This window comes from Dendropsophus ebraccatus, chromosome 3 (genome assembly GCF_027789765.1).
Source record: "Dendropsophus ebraccatus isolate aDenEbr1 chromosome 3, aDenEbr1.pat, whole genome shotgun sequence".
NCBI classification, from domain to species: domain Eukaryota; kingdom Metazoa; phylum Chordata; class Amphibia; order Anura; family Hylidae; genus Dendropsophus; species Dendropsophus ebraccatus.
The window spans coordinates 157,909,939-157,936,371 of record NC_091456.1 but is presented as its reverse complement, the minus strand read 5'-3'; the positions used below and the strand labels follow the sequence as shown (position 1 = coordinate 157,936,371).

Below are 26,433 nucleotides of genomic sequence, written 5' to 3'. Positions count from 1 at the left end.
TTCCCTATTTATGTTCCAATACTCGCAACCGAGTAGAACTTAAGGGGCTACCTATCAGGGTGGTGTGGTGCTCTCCCCACCTGGAGGCGCCCCGTGGCAACAGGCTAGTGATATCTGGCTATTCCCATGTTTTGAGACTTGCAACCAAGGCTCCACAGACCCTTTTTTGCATATTTACATTTTTAGGGACATCAGTGGAAACTAAAGTGGAATTAAGAACTTCATTGGAATTTTTTCACTGATCTCCTTGACCTGAGTGACTGCTGTTTTGTTGGTACATTACCTGGTCCGCATTCCAGCCTCCTCCTGTGGCTCCCGGCATCCTGACATCCCACTCAGCCAATCAGTGCGCTGTCCTGCTGCAGAAACTGATCGGCTGAGGGGGACATGAGGATGCTGGGAGCAACAGGAGGCGGTCAGAATGCGGACCAGGTAAATGTATGTACCGGGCCGCCATGGGTTAAGGGGGACGGTGTTTACATACTCGTAGCGGAATGAAAATTCTGGTGTATCTGTGGCTACTTCTATCATCTACATCTGCTATAAAAATCAATGCTATGATAAATGGGGTGGGGATTTATAAAACATGGTGTAAAGTGAAACTGGCTCAGTTGCCCCTAGCAACCTATCAGATTCCACCTTTCATTATCCAGAGTCTGTGAGGAATAAAAAGTGGAATCTGATTGGTTGCTAGGGGCAACTGAGACAGTTTCACTTTACACCATGCTAGATAAATCTCCCCCATAGTTTATAAAATTCGCAAACTTATGCACAAATGGGGGTTGCACAAACACTTCTGATTATATACGCCAGGCACTGATTTAGATACATGAATAAATTCCCTCTATATGTTCAATGTCCTTGTCTGTCATGGTCAGTGTCATAGACACAGTTCCCTGGGCCAAGGGATACTTTTTTCTTGGCTGTTTCACGTAAATAGGATAAAGATAAATTATGGATCCATTCACTCTGGATATAGGATATATGAATAATATTGTAATGCTGTCATACATACCCTAAGTATTCCTCAAAGTGAAGCATCTGGGATATCTGTGGAATCAACATTCATATTTTATGGGCATTAACAGCATTTATTTTTGTTAGTCCTGGAAGGCATGTTCACATTCTTTCCATCTCTAGTGATGGCCTGGGAATATCCTTGCATTATTTAGGGTCTCTTGCGGCATGCCAAGTATATATCTGTGCAAGCTGTCACCGCACATGTATAGTGTTCATGGTCTAGTACAGATACAAGCTGCTTTCTACACTACACAATCCAAATATCTGAGGAAATTTTGCCATTTCCTATTTCAAAGCCACAGCAGTGTATAAATGATAAAAATACAGACTACAGGCAAAAATATTTTTTTAATTAAATATATATATTTGTTTTTACCAGCATTAAATGTAATGCACTGGCTTGGAGAATTTATGGAGTTCCTTAACAATAGAAAAGAAGATGCTAAAATACAATCATATGTACACATTGTACTGTGTATTCATGTGGCAAATATGGTTCTAGACTCAGTCACAGCTATTCAGCAACACTTCTTAATAAAATAAACTTTTCCAGAGCACTGTATTTCCATAACTACTTCCCCCTGCTATTAACTTGAGAAAATTTCCTGAATACGGCCATTTAAAGGTACTTCAAGCCTAAACAAATATGGCGAACCCAAACAGCGAGATCACGATCAAGTGTGTGGTATCTCAGATTTTTCCAACGTGCTGGAAATTGAGAGGTGGTAAATTCCATTCTCTTTGCGTCGCTAGAAGTCGGACTTCTTGCCTCCAGCTCACAGAGTGCGGATGGTTTTAGGATGGACACTTGTTTCATCTGCACATAGCAAGGATTGACCCTTAAATTTGTGCATTGGCAAAAAAATTTAAAAAATTATTTCTAAAAAATATGTGGTGAAATAAGATGGTTTTACAATAAAGCACTTTTCATGTAGTTTAACACACACAAGCTCTGGTTAAATAAAGTCTGCATGTGAAGCCAGGTCTCGTCCAGACTTGCTGATAATGCAGAAATCTCTTCTAATAGTGTCGCTTGTGAGGAGATAAACCGCAGGTGGATCTGAAAAGCAGGAACATAATCAAATGAACATGAATGAGGAACAGAACTATAAAACAGATCAGATGTCCCCAAACACCAATGACTACGGTCAGCATTCTGCTAACATGGTTTGAATAAGAAACAGCTGACCGGGTGAAGTTAATATGAATAAGAATGACTCTCACTCTGGCAGATTTAAGTCAATGTTGCATTACATGACCTGCCAGTCACGTGAATGGCAGGTCACACAGATAGGTAAAGTGCTGCGGAATCTGTGTGTGCTATACAAATAAAAAACATTATTAGTCACGTGACCTTGCAGGCTATAGCATTTTTTTTTTAAAGTCACTTGTTTGCCAAGGATGGTGGGGATGGGACATAGCGTGGGATCAGGTGAATGCTCCAGGTTCCCAACACAAAGTGGCAATTTTATTGCTTATGCTAATTAGTGTCTTATGGGCAGCATATGCCTGGAGATTTAAAGGGGTTGTTTGGGGGGGGGGGGACTAACAAGTGCAGCTCCCCACCTCCGTATAGTCCCCTCTATCCACCACTTTCTGACAGAAAACACTTATTTTTTGCCCAGACAACCCCTTTAAAAAGCTTAACTGTGAATGAATTCCAGACTCTTATCACTATTACATATTTTTGATGTACCTATATATATATATATATATATATATATATATATATATACACAAGAAATGGTAAAAAAAAAATAAAAAAAAAAATTCACGGCGAACTGAAAAAGCAAAGAAAAGGCTTGTGCAAATATGCAACTATAAAGGCAAAAAAAAAACACCCTTACCTTTAAGAACAGAGCAAGGTATGCTTGGGCTAGCTCAAAATCAAGTCTCGTCTCCAGCATCCTCCCAATCATCCTTAAGAAACTCTGCATCACCTCTATAGAACCACCACCTTCTGGAGCCAGGTTCCGTATCTCGGTTTCAATGCTGGACGGCCCTAGCTCTTTTATAGTTTTTAGTGGAATGTCATCTGCAAAGATTAAAACATACACATTCTGATAAAGGGGTACTTGGACATCAGGTAAAAAAATTAAACATGCTACAGAAGCATATAGCTTCGCAGGTACTGCAGTTCTGAAACCATGAAAAATCTGTACTTACCGTATTTTTCGCTTTATAAGACGCACTTTTTTTCCTCCCAAAGTGGGAGGAAAATCTAAGTGCGTCTTATAAAGCGAAGACGGCTCCCAAGCAGTGCAGAGCACCGCAAGGAAGCCGTCCCGCCCGCCCCCTGTATTGCCGCTCACTATGCATATGCATAGTGAGCGGCTCTGAGCGATCCCCTCCGCCCAGCCTGCCCCTCCATCGCCGCTCAGCTGAGCTGATCAGAAGCCCGGGAAAGTGCAATGAGCAGCACTTTCCTGGGCTCCTGATCGGCTGTCAGCTGAGCGACCGGGTGGAGGTGGTCCCGGAACTCCCTGTGCGGCGGCCCCAGCAGCTCCTGTCTCCCGTCGGCCGTGCGCACTTCCGACATCCTCCGGGCACAGGCAGCGGGGTACAGAGACTGCCTGTGTCCTGGATGTGTTCTGCAGCCTCTATCATTCATGATAGAGGTTGCAGGACACTTCCGGCACAGGCAGCGTCTCTGTACCCCGCTGCCTGTGCCCGGAGGATTCGGAAGTGCGCGCGGCCGACGGGAGACAGGAGCTGCTGGGGCCGCCGGACAGGTGAGTTACTGGTTTGTTGTTTTAGGGGGGGAAATGGCTGCTATGGGGGGCACAGGGTACTAAGGGGGTCACTGGCTACTATGGGGGTCACTGGCTACTATGGGGGTCACTGGCTACTATGGGGGTCACTGGCTACTATGGGGGGGGATTGGCTACTATGGGGGGATTGGCTACTATGAGGGGCTCTGGCTACTATGAGGGGCACTGGCTACTATGAGGGGCACTGGCTACTATAGGGGGATTGGCTACTATGAGGGGCACTGGCTACTATGGGGGGATTGGCTACTATGGGGGGCACTGGCTACTATGGGGGGCACTGGCTACTATGGGGGGCACTGGCTACTATGGGGGGCACTTTATGGGGGATTGGCTACTATGTGGGCACTATATGCTATCTCCAAACTGTGACAATGAGCAAAATATTTTTTTTTCTATTTTTCTCCCCTAAAATCAGGGGTGCGTCTTATCAAAAGGTGCGTCCTATAAAGCGAAAAATACGGTAGTTCTGTACTTCCTTGTTGAGCAGTCGCTCAGCATTATAATTCCCAGAACACATTTGCTTTTCCTCATCTCTCCATTACAGTCCACTAGCCCGCTTACTACCCTCTCCCACTTCTCATTCTCTCTAAGGGTGCATTCACACGTACAGGATCTGCAGAAATTTTTTAAATAGAAGTAAATTACAAATCTATATAACTTTCAGAAACCAGTTGATCTGAAAGAAAAAGATTTTCGCTGGACAACCCCTTTAACTGTTTTCAAAATATAAAAATATACTGACCCGTATACTACTAAAACAGACTCTAGAGCACAGAAATAGAAATGACTGGAACTCACAGTTGTTATGAGCAAGCGACTCTTCAAGCTGGATGCAAAAAGCAGATTTCTGTTCAAGAACTCCAAGATTCACAACTTTGGACTAAAAAAAAAAAAAAAAATACATTAAAAAAAGTTAATTAAAATAACTGGCTACATTCAAACCATTTCTGAACAACTGTCACAGTACAGCAGGATGCACCTGTGTTATGGTGGTTCTGTACACACACGATCATTACATAAAGCTGGACTTTATGTAATGATTGTGGGGGTCTAAAAACCCACAACCTGGCCGATTAAAACTTTTGTATACAGCTTTAGGACATATCAAGTTATTTAAAGTGACAGTGCCCATTTAAATGACTAAAAGTCTGTAAGAGAACACTTACTTGAGGCATTTCGTCCTGTGCTTCAGAACCAAAACGTGGGACAAGTCCAGGCAAGGTAGGAATGAAAAAAGGTGCAGACTTGGGAACCTTTGGAGGCTCTTTAGGTTTGTTTCTTCTCTAACAAATGACACACAAATAGATTATCAGACTTCTATTTAACTAGGTAGACCAGAATATATGTAAAATAACTAGGTAGACCAGAATATATGTAAAATATTGCATTTCATATCTATTTACACTTCTGGTAATGTAAGGGACAGATTAATTAAGCAAGTTATAGTACTTTTCTAGTCTAAGCTTTATATTCAATAACTTAAACGTTACCAATTCTCATTGCAACATGCCAAGGTCACGGTACCTTGATGACATCAAGATTCAAAAGGTTCTTCCATCTTGACTCAGGTAATAGCGATAATGTCACCAACTTCTCTCCTAGTTGCTCGGGAGATTCATATTCCATCATGTCCTCGCTGGCATCTTCAACTTCGACTATGTCTTCTGGAAACATGAAACAGTAAATGGTAACCAAAAACAAAAAAACAAACAAAAAAAAACAAAACACTGCACTATTAACAATAAAACAAACAAACCCAAAAAAGCAAACTATATAACGACACAAAGACGTCTCACTTAGTGTGAAGAAAATAAACACTTCTTACCCTCAACCTCATCGGCTACACCAGGAAGCATCACCACAACTGGTTCATAGTTTGATGGCAGAGGACGTAAGGAAACCAAAGAGAACAAAGACTTGTTTGACCTGTAGCCAAAATAAATACAAATTAGGAATCCAGTGAATAAATTCCATTTACAATTAACTGGCGAGTGTTTTTAACTTATTACTAACTCAATGCTGGTACCTTATACCATCTAATGGCAGATGGCAGGCATAACAACCTGAACTTAGTAATAATAATAATAATAATAATAATAATAATAATAATAATAATAATAAAAATAGATCAGAAAAAAACATGTTTTAGTATACGGCTTGAAAAAAAAACAACAAAAAAACAAAAACAAATCGCCTCAAAGTGACTTTGTACTCACAATCTGCCCATCCCAAGATCTGTCCTGGGGTCCGTTTGGCAGGTGATGCAGTTATTGTCCTAAAAAACAACTTTTAAATTTGCAGCCCTGTGTCAACATGGCGTGGCCTAGAGTGTGAGTGCATTAGGCTAGCACAACCTCTCTGTCCTTCCTCCCCACCCTCTTCATCATTAGTAATGCCCCAGGCAGGTTTTCTCCTAGTTATCAGCTGTGTGAACACTGCACATGGGCTGGATCGTTAAGGCACCTGTGCAATGTTCCCTACCGAGGAATAGGAAAAATCCTGCCAGTGGCATTCCTAATTATGAAGAGGGTGGGGAGGAGGGGTGGAGCAAGCCTGGGCAAAGACACTCTAGGCCCCGGCAGTTTGACACAGGGCTGCAAGTTTAAAAGTTGTTTTTTAGGACAATAACTGCATCACCTGCTGAACGGACCCCAGGACAGATCTTGGGATAAAAGCAGCTATCTGAAGGTACAAGTGGTTTGGGAGGGACAGATTGTAGGTACAGAGTTGCTATAAAAGGGGCTTTATTACCACAGGTAATCCAGATCTTAGATTTGCATTACTTAGGGTGCCTCAGAGAGATTTATCAGAATTTTTTTTGAAGCCAAAGCCAGAAATGGATTTGAAAATAGGAGAAATCTCAGCCTTTCCTTTATGACCTGTTCTGTTTATAGTCTGTTCCTGGCTTTGGCTTCAAAAATCTGTCAGATAAATCTCTGTGTATACGCAACCTTAAACAGGACCCATTTAGTGTGAAATTATAAGGTGGAATACAGCATACCATAAATAAAGAGAAAGGTCATCCACATGGGCGGTAGCCAGGAAATCTCCCGTAGGGGACATTGTAAGGCTGACAACAGGTGAATCCAACAGAAAACAGTCTATGAGGCTGCAGAAAACATAAGAAGAAAACAGTTGAAACAAGCAAAACATCTTACATATCAAAACAGTTGAAACAAGCTAAACATCTTACATATCTTCCTATCTTCCTATCAAAAAAAAAATTAAAAAAAGTTATAGCATACCAGCAAGGACAAAAAAGGAATTTAATTTCACCTCGCAGCACTTAGGGTATGTTCACACTATAGAATCCCCACGGAGAAGTTCCCGTGCTTTCCACCACTCGCATCTCCGCCCGTGCCTTAGACTCCATTCTATGGTCGGGTGGATTCTGCCATCCATTCAAAGAATGAACTGGTTCATTCTTTGGATAGATGGCAGAAACTGCCTGTGTAAAGAATGGACTCTAGGGCACAGGGGCAGATGCGCATGGCCGTTAGCGAGCTGCGGAATCAATGTGAACATACCCTAACACTGCAAAGGTTTCCCCACCAGAAGTGTAGCCATGATGTACATCGAGCATGTGACACTGCAGCACCACATGGACAGTGTATGGGGAGCTTATTGCAGTAGCAGGGGAAACCAGAGTGGTGACAATGAGGAGCGAGTGGCGTTTTCTTTAGGGTTTTTTTTTCCCAGAAAAAAAAAAATACAATCAAAATACAGTTCCTCTGAACTTCCCTTATTTTAAACAAAATGTACACTTGGACATACAAAAAAGAAAAAAATAGCAGAGTCAGAACATTAATCTATACCCAAAGTAGGTCTATTTTTTGTGTCAGAACTCTTTAAATAACCCTGATCGCAGAAGGAAAGATAATGATAGGATAACATGTAATATAATGTTAACCATATTATTGCGACAATTCACAAGCAATAGAGAACAGAACAGGTCAGCATTATCTTCCCATCGATATTATGCAATGAAATTCGACTGTCTTATTCATACAGCTGGTAGTATGGAGTATTAGGTGTGTTAATGGTGAGTGCTGCTTGAAACATTTACTTCACCCTCTTCTCACTAGCTTGTGTGATATTATCATAACAATACTGTGACCAAATGAGTGAAAGGCTCCGTTCTGGGACACGCTTACCATCCAGATGGGAAGTCCCAGACTTTAACAGTACAGTCCATAGATGCAGTCATCAGCCATCGACCATCAGGGCTGTAAGTCTTAGAAAGGAGAGAAAAAACAACACATTTTTAACTAAGAGTTTTATTACTGAAGAGTAAATGAATGGTGCCATGGTCCTCACCATATCATTGATCTTTCCATTGTGTCCCGGAAACTGTCTCACTAGTTTGCAAGTTTCAATATCAAAAACTTTAATGGTGAAGTCATCCAGGGCGACTGCCAACATGCCGCTGTCATATAAAAAACGTGATGTATTTGTTTTTAGATCATAGGAATCCTTTTTAAAACATATGTACATTTCTATTAAAGCACTCTGTATACAGGAGGAGCGATGAGTTATGGACATTATAACTTACCTTTCTCTATGGAGCAAGGATGAGGTAGGACAGACTGCAATGTCGATTGTGTGCATCAACTGTTTGGACTTAAACTTCCAAAACTTGATGAGTTTATCGCTGCCAATTGTGATTGTCATCTGGTTTAAACCATCAACTACAACCCCTCTGATGGAACCATTGTGAGCTGTGAAGGAGATCCATATTAATCAATATAGCACTACAACTAGGTAATGGGGGCAGCTTATAGGGCATTAGAGAGCTGACCAGTTTCCTTCAAATCCCTAGTGTGGTTAAACAGATTTTCAATAGTGAGCGCATGATAAAGTAAAAGGATTATCAAGCCTGTAGAACTGACAAACCAACCTCAGGATAGGACAGGGTCCAACTTCTGGCACAATCACAAATCAGTAGGAAACGCTGCAGCCTTTACATTCACATTCATTCTAGCTATCACCATACTTTTAGTAGTTAGTAGGAATTGCTGCACGGTCCCAGTCATGAGCCCCAGGGCCCCCTCCTGGGTTTTGCACCTCCTACAATCTCATACTGAGATTGGAGGAGAGGACGTACATTTTTACAGGCATGATAACCCCTTCAAACTACACAATGCTGGCAAGCTGGTACAGGTCTCCGGTAGTTGTAAATAAAACAAGAATGTTTCAGGTCATAGAAACACATACACAGGTGGTGACCACGCACTTTTCTCTGGCTGCAGGTAAACACTTGTGCAGCTTAACACTTCTTTTACTGTATTTAACAAATAAATGGTATATATAGAATGGTATACATAGGACCAGTAAAAATAAAAAAAATAAAATAATAATTAATAAATAAGGTAACACTTGCCTTTTTCCTCCCCATAAGAACCTCTGTGAATTCCGGACTGGATGTTATATACATCCACATTACCGGCTGACAATCCAATCACTACAAAATTACCACAGCTTGTGATTTCTACAGCCTGCAAAACAAACAAACATCTGAACAATCTGGACCTGAGCCCGTTTTGGGCATCAAAATGAAATTAAATGAGTATTCTGGGACGAAGAACGAGGGGGAAGCGAGCGCTGAACAGACAGGTCGGCACTCACTTCCCCTTAGTTATCGTGCCGTGTAATATGACCCATACTTACTGTGGCATATACGTTTCCTGTGCTTGTTTTAATGAGATATGGGGGCTTTAGCTTGTGAGTTCCCATAGTCGATTTAACAAAATTCCATGTAGTACAGGATAACTTGCGCTGGTGACATGCAATAATCCCATCCCAGTCACTCTGCCGTGCAATCTCTGCCAAAAAAAATGCAAAAAAGCACATAAATCCATGTACATGGATTATATCTGTATTTTATCAATATATTTATTTTAGAATGCAAAATATATAACACTGATAAAACCATAAAGAGTAGTAACAATAATATAAGTGACATTAACGGCAATGTGCGGCAGTGTTCTGACCTTGGGCTTAACCAAGGTTAAAATGGATGAGGACCTGTAATGGGGCTAAAAATGGCTCTAAGCAGCGATGAATAAAATTATAATTCTTTTATTGTCTCATGAAAACAACGCGTTTCAGGGTCTGTGCCCCTTTGTCAAGTTACAAAAGACATGCATAATGGGACAGAGTAGTCAGAATAAATAGGTAGAACATGGCCCACTGTTTGTCGGGAGACCCGCCCCTAGGAAAACAGTGAGATCTATACATAAGATAAAACAGAAAAAAACAAACGTATGTTTAATGTAACAATATAACAAATAGCAAATGCTTCTAATTTAATTGAAATTCATAAAATGTTACATCAAACTACCACTTTGCAAAAGATTAGTAGGAGTGTCATTACAGATTCGGTCACATGATTAGTTTTTTCAAGACTCAACTTTATTTGAAATCGTCTAATATCGGCACAAGGGTAATGTTTTGCCCAGTGGATGAGAGACAAACTGTGGGCTGTGGAGGGGAAGAAACATTTCACCAGAATATATAACAGTTTACCTTTTTAAGACTCTAAACCTTTTTAAGACCATGCCTTCAGCGCTCCGGGCACAATCTTTTCAGCGCTTTGATACAATTCTGATACAAACTTACATCTCCACTAACTCTGATACATCATGCCATTTAGCACAACACCAGCTCCGCCCACTATCTTCAGTTCGGGAGAAATGTTTCTTCCCCTCCACAGCCCACAGTTTGTCTCTCATCCACGTCGGCAAAACATTTCCCTTCTGCCGATACCAGACGATTTCCAATAAAGTTGAGTCTTGAAAAAACTAATCATGCGACCGAAGCTGTAATGACACTCCTACTAATCTTTTGCAAAGTGGTAGTTTGATGTTACATTTTATGAATTTCAATTACATTAGAAGCATTTGATATTTATGTTATATTGTTACATTATATATACACGTTTATTTTTTCTCACTGTTTTCCTAGGGACGGGTTGTCCGACAAACAGTGGGCCATGTTCTACCTATTTATTCTGACTACTCTGTCCCGTTATGCATGTCTCTTGAAACTTGACAAAGGGGCCTGTTTTTATGAGACAATAAAATAATTATAATTTTATTCATCGCTGGTTAGAGCCATTTTTAGCGCCATTACATGCTCAAGTTCATCCAAACGTTAAGCATTTGATTAGCGGTGGCTGCTGAAGTTGGATAAAGCTCTAAGGTTGTCTGGAAAACATTGATATAGTCATTGGCTGTTTCCATGTTTTCCAGACAACCTTAGAGCTTTATCCAAGTTCAGCAGCCCCAGCTAATCAAATGCCGATCGTTCGGGTTCGGATTAACTCGAGCATACTCGAGGTTAGCTTATCTCTAGTCCTTATCCATTTTAACCTTGGTTAAGCCCAAGGTTACAACACTACCGCATCTACCAGAAGTCCTGGATCTCGTTGCCTAAGATCCTAGACACCATCGGACCGGCTGCTGTTGGCTTTCGACCTATCTTCACTGATAGCGCTACAAGGTGTTGTACCCTCCGTACAACATTTAAAGGTGAGCATACCAATTTATGCTCCCTTAGTCCCCCCTGTTCTTATGGTATTATCCTATGGCGCCTTCCTCCCTTTCTTTTTAGCCTTTTAACCAATTAGTGGCAATGTGTAGTTGCAATCAGAAGTATATAACCTCCTCACCACAAAAGACAATATAGTGCTGTATATGATAATGAAAAGAGACCGAGACCTTGTTAAATAAAATATATGAGTTATTTTACAAGAGAAGTTGACTTAAAGTTGAGTTAAAAAAAAAAAAAAATCTTAACACTGGCACTATTATTCAACCCTCCACGTGAGGATGTTGTAAAGCAGCCTTAAAGGAATACTCTGGAAAAATAATCACTTAAATCAGCAGATGTCAGAAGGGTTTACAGATTTGTAGATTTCTATAAAAAAAAAATCTAAAGTCTTCCAGTACTTATCAGCTGCTATATGTCCTGCAGGAAGTGGTGTACTCCTTCCAGTCTGATATGGTGCTCTCTGCTGCCACCTTTGTCTGTGACAGGAACAGTGATAAATCACTTAAATAGAAATGATTTACAAATCTGTATAACTTTCTGAACCAAGCTTATTTGAAATCAGTTTTTACTTTGGCATGGCCCAAGCTAATTTTTTCGGTACTTGCTGACAAACTTCTTACACATCTCAATTTGAATCTTTGCCCATTCTTCACATAAAAAAGCCTCCAGCTCAATGTTGTTTGATGCTTTAGTGCAGCAGCTGCCTTCTTTAAAGGAAAACTATCAGCAGGTTAGACAGGTAAGTCTCTTACCTTCATTGTTTCTGTGTATTTAGTAGTTCTATCCACAGGCTACTATCCACTTTGTAGCACTGGGGGTAGGAATACCTCCCCCCACAGTGCACCGATCCAGCCTGCCCCTGGCCAGCCCACTCCATTGACATTCATTGGGAATGGCGGGCTGACAGGGGGCAGATTGGTGCTCTGGGGCAGTAGTCCTACCCCTAGTGGTTCAAAGCACCTGATTAGCATAAGGATGTAACTACTAACTACATGGAAACGGTGCAGAGGATGAAGGTAAGAAACTTACCTTCATCTTCAGCGCCCCGTGCACAAGAGACATATCAGCAAGTTAGATTAGTCTTCCATTTAAAAACAGATTTAAATCTGTAGACTGAGAAGGTAACTCCAGGATATTCCAGGATCTTTTTCTCAGCCAAGCTTTGGTTGACTTGGGTGTCTCCTTAGAAATTAATACAGACTGCACTGTTATACACAAACACTACCCATTACCCTCAGTGCACCAATCTGCACTGCAGGTGGGCATAAAGCAGTGATAGAGGAATATGGTGCAGCACTGTTCCCAAAGCTGCATTATTGAATAGGACTGTGCTACAGTATTTTGCACAGTTACCAGGGGTGCTACAATGTCTAGAAAGCTATGAAGGGATGCAGTACTAAATCAGGATTGTTTTGTGTCCATGAGGTTGGAATAACCCTTTACTACATTTTATTTTAGAGCATATCCTACATTCAAAATGACTGTATAAAGCTGCCTGGTTTTGTTAGAATAACCCTTGAGAATCCTGATTTTAGTGCTCCCACTGCCCTTGGCAGTCTCCACAATGGTGCAGATACTCCTCATTCTCACCATTTCAGGGGGCAAGATCAGGAGTCCAATACTCCTTTAAAAGGAAAAGATCATAAAAATATAACATTTAAAAAAATACATACCAGATGCAAACGACACAACAGGAGGCAGCCTCAGGTGTTTGGCACGAAGTCCAAGTTTTTTAGATTTGGCTTTATCCACTGATCCTATCAATATAAGGCAATGTATTAGAACATATAAAACAAAAACATGTTATATCTCATAAAGGGCTTAGTCTCATCACAGATATAAAGCGATTAGTGGCATATAGCTAGAACATGCCACCAGTGTCTTTGGAGGCATAAAAACCTCTGTGACCCTTCCCAATTATTAGAACAAAGTGGAAGCTGTAAATGTTGTAAAACATTTCACTGTTCTTTCATTCACTTACCATGACCGAGGCTTTTACTGTATCTGTCATGGACTGTGGAAAATGAATGCATAGCTCCATCCTGTCCTGCACAATAAGAAAAAATTTTTCTAAATTTTATAATTCATTTTCAAAGTGAAATCGTTCAAACCTATCAAACTGTAGACAGAATCATCATGGCTTACCTGCACTAAGGATATGTTTTCCATCTAGCCCATGGTGCCGAATGAAGGTAGGTGGTGCACTGTGACCAACACGGAACCTAAGCAAACGGCCTTGTCCACCAGGGCCATCAAAGATCCACACCTGTTTGATTTCAAATTTGTGTAAGGTTTATTACATTCAGCAACTACACAGAAGTTGCTATTCCAACCAAGACATGCATGGTGTATACACAAATGGAAGTACGGCTTCGGGTAAAGGATGCATGGCTTAATACAAAAAAAAAAAAGGAATCAAAATTCTGGTGCATCAAGCCAAAGAAAATTTTATCCACAATTAAGAATGATAAAACAGCTAGAATCACTGTAAGCAAATGCCGATCTGCTAGATTAGCGCTTGCTTTCTGAGATTATGTATGGCCTGATAATCATGCAGCAAGGGCTGTATATACATTGTTAGCAATGTCAGTGCGTATTCATGCCTGTGAACCCTTTCAGATGTCCTGCAATTTCAGCTGAAGTGTCTGAAGTGATAGACTGCTTAGACCGATCACTGGGACAGTGTAGCGGCCAACCATTGGCTAAGTGGCCTGGTACTTAAGACGTGGCAGCAACTATAACTGCCAGAACAAGGAAAACTATCCCGGTGTATACATTCCCGTATACATAAATAAGTATAAAACGGCCCAGTGTATACACTTCTGGTCCGCGTTCCGGCTTGCTTCGGGGGCTCCCGGCATCCTGACGTCCAGCTGCAGTGGCTGCGGTGGGGCAGCCCACTGATTGGCTGAGCAGGATGTCACTTCTTTCGGCGGATAGCAGAATACGCCGGCCCATAGAATGGTGTCTATGGAGCTGGCGGAAAGGCGCGCGGCCCGCCGACGGAATTCCATGGACATTACCCGCAAGAATTCCTCAGTATGAACCCACCCTAAGGGATCCACAGCAGATTTCGCTGTAAACTAGAAGTGTGAAATTCACTGCTAATGAGTTAAGTGTGAACCCACCCTAAAAGGTATATTTCCTTAAAAAAATTCATAACGGACAAAACTGCTATTAATCTTTATTACCCGTATTGCATTATCAGCACCATTGGTTATAAGAAGAGGTTCTCCGTGAACATAGGTTAAGCCAGCAATAGCAGTTGAATGAGCACCCCTCATCTGGCTCATCAGCTTTTTTTCTTCTAGATCCCATAGACCAATGTGGCCAATGGGGCTTCCGGCTGCCATTATTGGATGTCCATCTAAAAAGAGGAAACAAACATTTGTCAGGAAGCTAAATGTACCATATAATTATACAGGATACCCTTCATACAAATACTAAATAAATACTGTGTAAGGACAACACATAGGGGGAGATTTATCAAATATGGTGTAAAGTAGAATTGTCTTAGTTGCCCCAGGCAACCAATCAGATTCCACCTCTAATCTAATTGGTTGCTAGGGGCAACTAAGACAATTCTACTTTGCACCAGTTTGATAAATCTCCCCTATAGTTTCTTCTTTTTAGTGTATGTTTGCTGTATGCATTCTGGAATCTCCTAAGGCATACGGCAAACATACCCTAAGGGTATACGCACACTGAGTAATTGTCACAGATTCTGCCACTTGCCCCCACGTGCTCCCGCATGACTCTCCACCCGTCTTATAGACTCCATTCTATGCTCGGGCAGATTCCGTGAGAATTACTCAGTGTGCATATACCTTTAAACTTGTAAATCTGTTTAGCGGACTGTCTAAACACTGTTTATTGAACTCCGCACTAATCAGCGTCACATGTGCGTTCAGGGAGGATCTGTCACACCTCCACTTCAGTCAAGCATTTTCAAATGGTCGATGACACCATCCAGTCCCAATCCACTTGGAGAAAAGAGTAAAACAAAGACATGTCTCAGTAGAATTTCTTCATTTATCATGAAGCAGAGCCTTAAACCTTCTTCATTCTGTGAGATGAGTTATCACTTCACCCATTGCGTAAACCTATGACGTTTCAAGGCGGTGAGGCCCTCTTACGGACATGCCTGAGTGAGAGGTACTCACCCCCTCGAAATGTCTAGGTAGCAGCTGAAGTGATGTTGGCTCATCTCACAGAATAAAGAAGCTTCATGATTGTTCAACAGGTATGGATGGAATAATGCCACAACAAATGAAGAACTACTACTGAAAGATTCCCCTTAAAGGGGTTATCCAGCGTTAATAAAAACACGGCCACTTTCTTCCAGAGACAACAGCACTCTTGTCCCCAGTTTGGGGGTGGGTTTTGCAACTCCTTTGAAGCGAATGAAGCTTAATTGCAAACCACACCTGAACTGAAGTGGCCATGTTTTTCTAACACTTGATAACCCCTTTAAAATTAAATCACCCAGTGGAGGTCAAGAGTGTCATTTTAGGCTCCATATGGGTAGTTAGTCAGAGTTCTCATTTATTTGCTGCATGAAACTACAGCAGTATGTTGCACAGTACTAATATACTCAACTGTTTCCTATCCTGCATTATTATTATAACTGCTACAGATTTCCTGCATATGCCATCATTGTTCACTACCAGAAGATTAAAAAATGATTTCAGTTTTTCTGCAGAGATTACCAAATTAAATTCTATAACCCCCTAACAAATATTTTATGACAACTGAACACGTGAACTCACCTGTGCGAAAAGATATTGCAGTAATAGGGCCCCAGTCTTGCTGAAAGGTCATTAATGTTTCATCAAATTTAATGTTGTGTATCACAATTTTACCACTTGTCAAACCGACAGCCACAACATCCACAGCTGGGGCCTGTAAATTAAGGTGAGAGAAAAAAAAAATAAAGTTACAGCACTATATTACATTTTATGATCAAAGGGGGTAAAATAAATGAGCCTGGCACTCAACTCATCCCCTGTCAATGCAGTCCCACTGCAGAGTGCTTCCTCTTTGCATCTTGATGCATAGGAAATACCCACTTAGCCAATTATGAGGCAGGTCACCGCTGTTGCCAGTAACAAGATGAGCACATATTTCCTACGTGTCAAGGTGCAAGCAGAAAGTGCTCAGCAGTAGGAAGGTGGGGTCACAACGGTAGGTGAGTACCAGTGTTTTTATGTGTCCCCAGCCATGAGTAAATTTAAGCATAAATATTTATCTAGACAATCACTTTAAGTGTATGATATAGGAGAATGATAATTTAAAGGAAAGCTGTCAGCAGTTGCTGGCTTGAAAAAAATCAAAAGGGACAGGAGGTGGACAAAATGGGGTAGATTTATCAAACATGGTGTAAAGTGAAACTGGCTCAGTTGCCCCTAGCAACCAATCAGATTCCACCTTTCATTCCTCGAAGGCTCTTTGGAAAATGAAAGGTGGAATCTGATTGGTTGCTAGGGGCAACTGAGCCAGTTTCACATTACACCATGTTTGATAAATCTCCCCCAATAACTAGAAGATGCTTATTTGTACATGGTCAAGCTGAAGTCTTCCCGTGATGCTTCTCTTCCTTTTATTCTGTAGCTTATCTCACCAACTTTATTATCTGTGCTTACAACCAACGGAGAAGTAGTATTCAGAAGCTAAACCGATGTAATGGTGCTTAGCTGCTGTCATCACTGCGGCACAGTTATATCAGTGCTGAATTTAAAAGGGTATTGCACTGATATAAAATTCTTATATAATACGTCTTATGAGAAGAGTTATGTAAGTGGGCAATATATTTATAAAAAAAAATTAGAAATTCTGTCACATTTGCAATCACTCTCTCCCAAAGTTGTATACTGCTATATATTTTTATATTGCATACTCACCATCCCTTCAGAACACATCAAACACTCCTTCAGCTGTGAGATGAATGTGATGTGCACTGAAGTGGTGGTGGGGAAAATCTAATACACTGCTAAGTTTAATTAATAAAGCTATAAATTACCAACACCAGCTACACTGACTCTAAAAAATCTGGAAGCATATTTACCTGCTGAAGTACAGTCACGCCTGCCTGCCACCCAGGGAACGTATATAAGAGTTTGCTAAAAGAGAAATTGTGAGATTTTAAAATACATTACACGTTAGATACTATGCCAGACTTTTAGACTTCTCTTTATATGAATAAAACAATGGTATCATATTGGTGCATTCCACATCATAGTATGGAACATCTTTATAAGGGTATGTTCAGACTGAGGAATCCCCGCTCACGGCCGTGTGCACCTCACCAGTGCCATAGACTCCATTCTATGGCCAGGCGGATTCCGCCGTCCGTCCAAAGAATGAATCCACCCGACCATAAAATAGAGTCTATGGCACGGGTGAGATGCACGCGGTTGTGAGTGGTGGTAAGTGACGCAATATGGCGGAACTTCTCTGCGCGGAATCCTCAGTCTGAACATACCCTAATGGTGATTTTACACTTTTTTTTAAGCAGTTTTACTAGCAAAAGACAGAAACAGATACAAAAAGAATGAGAACTATAAAGGAAGAACCTATATTACTGCTTCCTGCCATGCTGTATGGGACACAAGGTTAAAGCAGTCACTCCCAGGAGGCTGGATATACGTTAATCTTTTCAAATTAAAATGGGTTTTCAGGACCCTCAGTATAGGCCTTCAATATCTGACTGGTGGGGGTCTGATCAGCTGTTTGCCAGAGCCATGGTGCCTGCATACACTGTAAATGGAGCCAGAAGTACAGTGTGCTACATTGTGTAGTGGCTACTCTGGGCAGCTACTATACAAGTTACTCAGCCTGTCTGCCTCTAGCTCCATTCACTCTGCATGGGGGCACACAGCGGGATACCAGGGGTGTTTCTAAGGACGGATCATCAAAACAGGAGTGATATTTAAACAAAGAAAAAGTAAATGTGACTTAACTTGTCGTCTGTACCTAAACTAGGCTTTAAGAAACCGATGCAAAACCATGATCTGTGTGCATTAGGTCCTACCCAATGACCCCACTTTCCATGTTAATTTAAATGTGATAAGGGCTTATTTAACACCACTATAAAGGTCTTATGAACAAAAACTGCCAGTATTCTTAGAATAATGGGCTTTGGAGTAGGTACCATCTGCTTTAAAGAGATAATACATCATTATTATGTTCCCACCACCCCTTACCCTCCCTGTTTTTTTACCTTTGCTCGGAGAACAGCTTTAGCTTGCACCATTATGATTTTTTTGACCTTTTAGATTAGTAAATTTTTTGTAGAACAACAACATTTTAACCTATTTGCCTGTAGTTTTCTTGAGAATTCTTTAAGGAACACTCTAGCAATAAAGCTATTTTACCCTCCGAACATAAATCAGATGAGTGTAAATGACTGCTCTGCTTCCCCCTGCTTACCGAGCATCCTACTATATAGCAGCTTCCTGTATCCACTGCTGTCTACTGTGTCTAGCGCATGGGTCTCCAAACTGCGGCCCTCCAGCTGTTGCAAAACTACATTTCCCATCATGCCTGGACAGCCAAATCCAAAGCTTTAGCTTTCCAGGCATGATGGGAGTTTCACAACAGCTGGAGGGCCGCAGTTTGGAGACCCATGGTCTAGCCCATTCACACTCGGACTTCTAAACCAGAAGTCATTTGCTACTATTAGTCTATGCGCGTCTCAAAGACCTACATCGGGAAGGTTATTTCCAGTCCACACTAGCGCTGTGTGAATTGGCACTTTGGCAAGGATTGCACCATGATGGGGAAGCAGAGCACTCAGTAAGGGCAGGACTTTACCCTCAGTCTTATGCTGCGAAGGTAAAAAATGTTTGTGGCTAGAGTGCACCTTTAAAGGGGTCAGACACATTTTAAACAAACTTATGGCTAATCGTACATAAGCCCAGACACAGAGGACCCATATTATAGATAGGGGAGCTGCATATTATACAGAACGTGACCACAGTGAAGACTCAGTACATGAGATGTCTCTCATTTTAATAATTAGTATGTTGGGGTTGTGGTCTACCCCTCTAATAAAAACGTCTTTGACAACATGCTTGCCAATGGCTTTGGGAGTCATATCTATAGAGTCTGCATTCAATGCAGTCATATAGAAGATTGCGGCATGAAATAGGTGGCAGGAATTGTTTACTTACTTGGATTTGACATTCCACAACTGAAGGGGGCCCTGCTGACTTCCCAGGAGAATTTTATTCAAGTATGTGCTTGGATGCATTATTGCCGAAATACCAAAGTTACTTTTGTCAAAATTCAGCTGTAAATATTCCTCTGTGGGGAAAAACAAGTCGCAATCTTAACATCATATCATATTACTGCATAACTGCGATATCGGTTGATATCTGGATTATGTTACAGAAGAGGGGATGTGGATTGAACATTACCATCCCTTTTGCCCAGTATAGTAATAAATCACTTCTTAATGAACAGGCCAGAATATGTCTCCGCTTACCTTCTGACTGAACATCCCAAATAATGACAGTATTATTGGTATCAACAGATATTACATGGTCCCCAAATGGCAGAACCAGATGAATTTCTGCATCGTGACCTTTGTACGTGTGGATTACCTGGAGGGGAGGAGGGAAAACAAAGTCACAAACACAAAATAAGAAAATAAGCATATAAACATAGGAAGAAGGGGGTCCTGTTCCTTATATACATTACATATAATGACCATCAGAAAGCCATTTATTTAGTCTGGAGCGCCAGAGAACTGTTATCCTGAGCATGACTGACATGACTTACACATTAAAAAGTGCCTGGCTAATATGCAGATTGGGGCTGTGTTCTCACTACATACTGGCAACAGGCTAGAGATATCTGGCTATTCCGTGTTTTGAGACTCGCAATTGAGGCTCCACGGACTCCTGTTCTGCATATTTAAATTTTTGGGGGCATCAGTGGAGACTCTTGATTGAGTACTTCATTGAAATTTTTTTCACTGTTCTCCTTGAGTTCAGTGATAACTGTGTTTTGTTCGTCGATTTGCTATTGCCCCAACTAGCCAGAATCCTACTCCACACTGACGAGGGGCAAAACCCCCGAAACGGCTGTCTGTGGATGGAAGCCTGCCTTGGCAAGCCCTTGTCATGATCGCAATACTCGCACCTTGAGTTAGACATTGACAAAAAGGGGCCACCCTGGTGTTTCCCTATTTACGTTCCAATACTCGCAACCGAGTGGGACTTAAGGGGCTATTTATCAGGGTGGTGTGGTGCTCTCCCTATCATGGAGGCACCCCGTGGCAACAGGCTAGAGATATCTGGCTATTCCATGTTTTGAGACTGGCAATTGAGGCTCCACGGACTCCTGTTTTGCATATCTCACTACGTACTGATAAGCACTAACAACAGCCATTGTAAAACAATGGCCGGAATGAATGCTATCGCTTTAAAGTACATAGTGGGAACGTTGTCTTAGGTGCGTTTAAACAGGACCCGCAGCAGATTTAATCTAAATAACTGAACACAGCATCAAATCTGCTGCAGATCTGCTGCGGATCCTGTACATGCAAACGCCTCTCCCTGTCTGGCATAATGTTTCAGCATGATGCCAGGAGCGGGGAAAGTGTTTGCATATTTTCAGCACTGTAATGATCGAGCTGCGTGACAGCTTCATTGCAGTGCAGAGAATATTCAGTTTCTCCCCTCTCAGCATGATATTGGTACATGATGCCGGCCAGGGAATCACTCCACTATAGGGCCCCCCTGTCCGTGCCGTCATTGTTTCATGGAACATGGGAATAAGCCCTTAAAAGGAGAAGTCTGGCGAAAAATAGTCTTGTATTGTCACCCCCAAAGTTATACAAATTACCAATATACACTTATTATGGGAAATGCTTATAAAGTGCTTTTTTCCCTGCACTTACTACTGCATCAAGGCTTCACTTCCTGGATAACATGGTGATGTCACGACTAGAGATGAGCGAACCTGACGGATTTCTGGTTTGTACGAACCAGAAATCTCGGCATCTGACGGCTCCGTGCAGCGGGTGGATACAGCGTAAGAAACGCTTAGAAAATTGGGATACAGCCTATGGCATAGGCTGTATCCCAGTTTTCCAGGCGTTACATAGGCTGTATCCACCCGCTGCACGGAGTCGGCAGACAGCGGGAGTCAGATGCCGAGATTACTGGTTCGTACAAACCAGAAATACAGCGGGTTCGCTCATCTCTAGTCATGACCCGACTCCCAGGGCTGTGCAGGCTGTGGCTGCTGGAGAGGATGATGGCAGGTGGATGCTCAGTGTCCCCCTGCCATCATCCTGTCCAGCAGCCACAGCCCACACAGCTCTGGGAGTCGGGTCGTGACATCACCATGTTATCCAGGAAATGAAGCCTTGATGCAGTAGTAGGTGCAGGGAAAAAAGCACTTTATAAGCATTTCCCGTAATAAGTGTATATTGGGGATTTGTATAACTTTTGGGGGGCAATACAATACTTTAATAAAATTTTTGCCGGACTTCTCCTTTAAGAAAGATACATGATAAACTTTTTTCAGCAGTATCCTGCAGGAAATTCAACATAGAAGATACAGTAGTGTTTAATTCATGAATGAGGTGATCAAAGGCTGCTGCTCTTCGGTTATGGGAGCAATACACTCAAGGAATACTGACTACTATAAAAATTATACTATTCTTTTTATTATTACTATTCAGTAACATATTTCCTATATTTACAATAAACACGAAATTTAAAGAGATTTTCTATCTTTAATGTACCTGGAGACCCCTTCTGAAAATGTTAAATTAGCCCTATGAGTCAAATTAGAGGAACTCAAATTAGAGGTAATATGCATCTTTTTTGTAATTGGCACCAAAAAAGCTTCAGCGTGCCCTCTCTCCCGGCCGTACCCAAATAGATCTTATGAGACAGAGCTTCTCAGTTTGTTCATAGCGTTCGTCTGCAGCATAATGCAGGTCTATGCCACTGAGAGCTATGGCAAATCTTTAATAAAAGCAGACAAGCAATTGGATATAAACGGCATCTTAAAATGCAACAGGGTGTCTCATAAATGAACAGAATACAAGTAAAAAGAACAATTCTGTCAAGGAGGAAGAGAACTATGAAATACGACAAACTGCACCAACCTCTTTGTTTCTAGAAAATGCTTTAAGGAGATTTCCATGAGCCGCAAAAACCAGCATGCGATCGGCAGCAAGACAACTAATATTTTCTGGAAGTGCATTGCCTGAAAGAGAGTAACAAGATTACATCAATGGAGTAATGACAGATAGGTAAATGCCTAGAGTATTAAAGAGTCTAAAGCAGAGCTGGATGTCTTCTCAAACAATGTTAATTTAACGCATCTCTTCTAGGCAATAATTTAAAGAGGATAAATGACATTTAAGGCTCTTACATAGAGTACAAGATGGACAGGAGATTAGTTTAGTGTCTCTGGTATCCATTTGTAAACCTTCTACATAATGGATATGATTTTACAGAGAAGGTCTTGTGCCGACACAGTATGCAGTGATGTTAACATGCTTCTTCTATAGCAATGTATACCCACCACACAGGAGAAAGCCTAGAGATGGGCACTTTAATAAGACAAAAACAAATCTACATAAAAAAATATCACATACAGTTTCTATCATAAAAAAAAAAAAAAGAAGAAATAAGAAAGAATTGTTTCTATACTTACTGACAGCAACTTGACCAAGCCTGTTGACCTTAAAGAAATATATAACAAAGAAGGTTAATTTTCATTCATTGATCATTTTAAGCAGCGGCTTCTACTGTCTGGTGCTCCCCACATCCAAAGATTCATCTATGCACCTGGATACAATGCAACAATGAAATAACATCAAAATACATATCTGGCAAGGCTACAGCCAAGGGAGGGCAGCCTGTTACTTCCATAAAGGGGAACATGTCCAAAAACACACACTATTTATGACTACCTGGCAGAAATTTAAAGGAAACTCCAACTCAACTGATGCCAGAGATTTGTAATCTACTTCTATTAAAAATTCTTAAATCATTTAGTACTTACCTGCTGTATGTCCTACAGAAAGTGGTGTATTCTCTGCTCTCTGCTGCCACCTCTGTCCATGAAAGGAACTGTCCAGAGCAGTGGCAAATCCCCAAAGAAAACCTTTTCTGCTCTCCAGACTAGAAAGAGTACCACTTCCTGCAGGACATACTCCAGCTGATAAGTATTGGATGATTTGAGAGTTTTTAATAGAAGTAAACTACAAACCTCTGGTGCTTTCTGGTACCAGTTTATTTGAAAGAAAAATGTTTTGGTGACCTATCCCTTTAATCAGAGAACATAGAGAACACAGTAGTGAGTTGAGTCTATGAAGCTAACCAACCTGCTGTGGTATACATCAGCATCTTTTTTTTTGACCGGTTGCCAACATATATCCCAAACGTAACAGGAAAGCCTGATCTGAACATAGATATAGTGGGAGATCTCTCTCTATAATAAATTATATATATATATATATATATATATATATATATATATATATATTTATTTATTACTTGGATATATAAACAGTGAAGGGTATAAAATGTCAAGAAAAATCAAGGGTTCCTAGTCCCCCTGAGACATGGTGACAATGATCAGGAGGAATGTATTAGTAGAGAGGTGGGCACCACATGTGAAATAAATAAACCTGGATGCTACTAATGCTTTATAACTGCTAAATGATACTGAACCAAAGAAAGCTACAGCATATAACATTATTATTCTTTATCAATGATCAGTGAGAAGGCTAGAGGGTGTTGCCGCACACTTAGAAATTAAAGGGGTTATCCAGTGTAAATCTTTTTCTTTCATATCAGCTGGTTCAGAAAGTTATACAGATTTGTAATTTACTTCTATTTAAAAATCTCATCTCTTCCCATACTTCCCATCAGCTGCTGTATGTCCTGCAAGAAGTGGTGTTTAATTTTCAGTCTGACACAGTGCTCTCTGCTGCCATCTTTGTCCGAGACAGGGTCTGTGCAGAGCAGGAAAGGTTTTCTATGGGGATTTGCTACTACTCTGGACAGTTCCTGACATGGACAGAGGAGGCAGCAGAGAGCACTGTGTCAGACTGGAAAGAATACACCATTTCGTGCAGGACATACAGCAGCCAATAAGTACTGGATAACTTTAGGGATCCTCCTGTGATTTTGAGATCATGAACCTGAATTGCAAAATGACTACCGCTCCATTCATTCTCTTTGGGAGCCACTTGCTGTACAACAACCTTTTTGTTTCTAACTCCCCAGCACTGTTTTTTTCTTTCAAATTAACTGGTTTCAGAAAGTTATATAGATTTATAATTTACGTCTACTTAAAGAGGTTGTCCAGCAAAAAAATCTTTTTCTTTCAAATCAACTGTTATCAGAAAGTTATAAAGATTTGTAATTTACTTTTATCTCAGGTCTACCCATACTTATCAGCTGCTGTATGTCCTGCAGAAAATGTTTTATTCTCAGTCTGACACATTGCTCTCTGCTGACATCTCTGGCCGAGACAGGAACTCTGTCACGGTTTTCTATGAATCCCCATAGATTTGCTGCTGCTCTGGACAGTTCCTGTCTTGGCCAGAGATGTCAGCAGAGAGCACTGTGTCAGACTGAGAATAAGGGCCCTATTCCACCGGACGATTATCGTTTGCATAATCGTTAACGATTAACGATCTCAAACGACCGCTATTGCAAAGGCCTTGAAAATGTTCACTCATTTCCATGGAACGATAATCGTTAATTATGATCGTAATTGCGATAGTTTTTTTCTTCGCTATTGCGTTCATATCTATTGCGAACGACCAAACGATGTCTTATTCAATGTGAACGATTTGCGAACGTTTTGCGAACGAGCAACAATAAAAATAGGTCCAGGTCTTATAAAGTGATCAATGATTTCTCGTTCGGTCGTTAATCGTTAACTGCATTTCAACCGAATGATTATCGTTTAGATTTAACGATAATCTGAACCATAATCGTCCGGTGGAATAGGGCCCTAAAACATTTTCTGCAGGACATACAGCAGCTGATAAGTATGGGAAGAAGAGATTGTTTTAATAGAAGTAAATTACAAATCTATAACTTTCTGAAACCAGTTGATTTGAAAGAAAAAGACAGTGCTGGGGAGTTAGAAAGGAAAAAGGTTGTTGTACAGTAGGTGGCTCCCATAGAAAATGAATGGAGCGGTAGTCACTGCTGACATTCAGGTCCATGATCTCAAAATCACAGGAGTCAGCCCTGCAAACCCCTATGATCAGACAGGGGGTAACTTCTAATTGTAGGTAGGTATGTTTATATATATATATATATATATATATATATATATACACACATATTATAGCAATAGAAGTAACATAGTGTGACTAGATGCCCACTCCTTACACAGAGGCTGTGCTCATCTTCACTAATCATGATACCAGTCTGGTTCTTGTGAACACGACCATACAGTCCCTGCAGCCATGCTGGGACCTATACCGTATATCATACTCACATTATATGTCAGGAAACTCTTCCCCACGGCCGTGACCAGGTAAAACTCCTTGTGCCTCTTGTGGTAGCGCACTACATGCGGTATGTGGTTACTGTACATGCCCAGGGAGCGGTACCCGGTAAATAAAACGCTTCCCCGGCCTCCCCTTTCTGCAGCCATGTCTGTACACAGCCCCTACACCGTGACAACCACGTGTGCGCAGTCTACAACACAGCGCCGCTCTACAACTTCCGGGTGAGGGAGTGCGCCGTTTACTCTTCCCCTCTTAGCTCTCAGCACTTGTGTTCCGCGCTGTGCTGGTTCCTAGGTAATATCCTTGCTGCAGGCAGTGTGTCCCCTGTCAGTGTCACGGTGCACAAGGTATATTTATTCCTCTTCTTTACTCTACCATGTGTAAACTACAGAGTAGACTGCCTTGTATTATGCAATATAGTATTCCAGTAGGAAACATAAAAGTAATATAGACATTGTACATGGAGGACAACCTGTATGGACTGAGGTGTCATATTAGAAAAGACTGTGATAACAATTTGCCATGAGTAATATTACTGACAGGCGATGGGGTTGTCCAAAGTATCACCATTTTTTCCTGAATTGTGTT

At 41.2% G+C, this 26,433-nt stretch overlaps 1 protein-coding gene across 1 annotated transcript; it reads right to left on the bottom strand.

The window, feature by feature from the left end:
- Positions 1–1,349: 1,349 nt before the first annotated feature.
- WDR36 (WD repeat domain 36) lies at positions 1,350–26,061 on the bottom strand. The gene is made up of 23 exons (XM_069964687.1): positions 25,833–26,061; positions 23,022–23,049; positions 22,468–22,568; positions 19,828–19,945; positions 19,514–19,646; positions 17,407–17,461; positions 16,112–16,244; positions 14,534–14,709; positions 13,488–13,608; positions 13,324–13,389; positions 13,016–13,099; positions 9,459–9,613; positions 9,172–9,286; positions 8,344–8,509; positions 8,109–8,217; positions 7,946–8,025; positions 6,793–6,900; positions 5,617–5,717; positions 5,316–5,455; positions 4,958–5,074; positions 4,590–4,671; positions 2,868–3,055; positions 1,350–2,080 (listed from the first exon to the last, which is right to left on the bottom strand). The coding sequence occupies exons 1-23, from the start codon at positions 25,989–25,991 to the stop codon at positions 1,931–1,933; spliced, it is 2,685 nt and encodes an 894-aa protein (XP_069820788.1). The 5' UTR covers positions 25,992–26,061; the 3' UTR covers positions 1,350–1,930.
- Between the last annotated feature and the right edge of the window lie 372 nt (positions 26,062–26,433).

What these genes read in the sequence shown, in the direction of transcription:
- WDR36 (XM_069964687.1), bottom strand. Translation starts at nt 25,991, where the DNA reads ATGGCTGCAGAAAGGGGAGGCCGGGGAAGCGTTTTATTTACCGGGTAC. An exon ending in AAAACATATCCTTAGTGCAG is followed by an intron (nt 13,390 to 13,487) that starts GTAAGCCATGAT and finishes CTTATTGTGCAG; the next exon opens with GACAGGATGGAGCTATGCAT. An exon ending in GACCTTTCTCTTTATTTATG is followed by an intron (nt 5,718 to 6,792) that starts GTATGCTGTATT and finishes TTTTGGCTACAG; the next exon opens with GTCAAACAAGTCTTTGTTCT.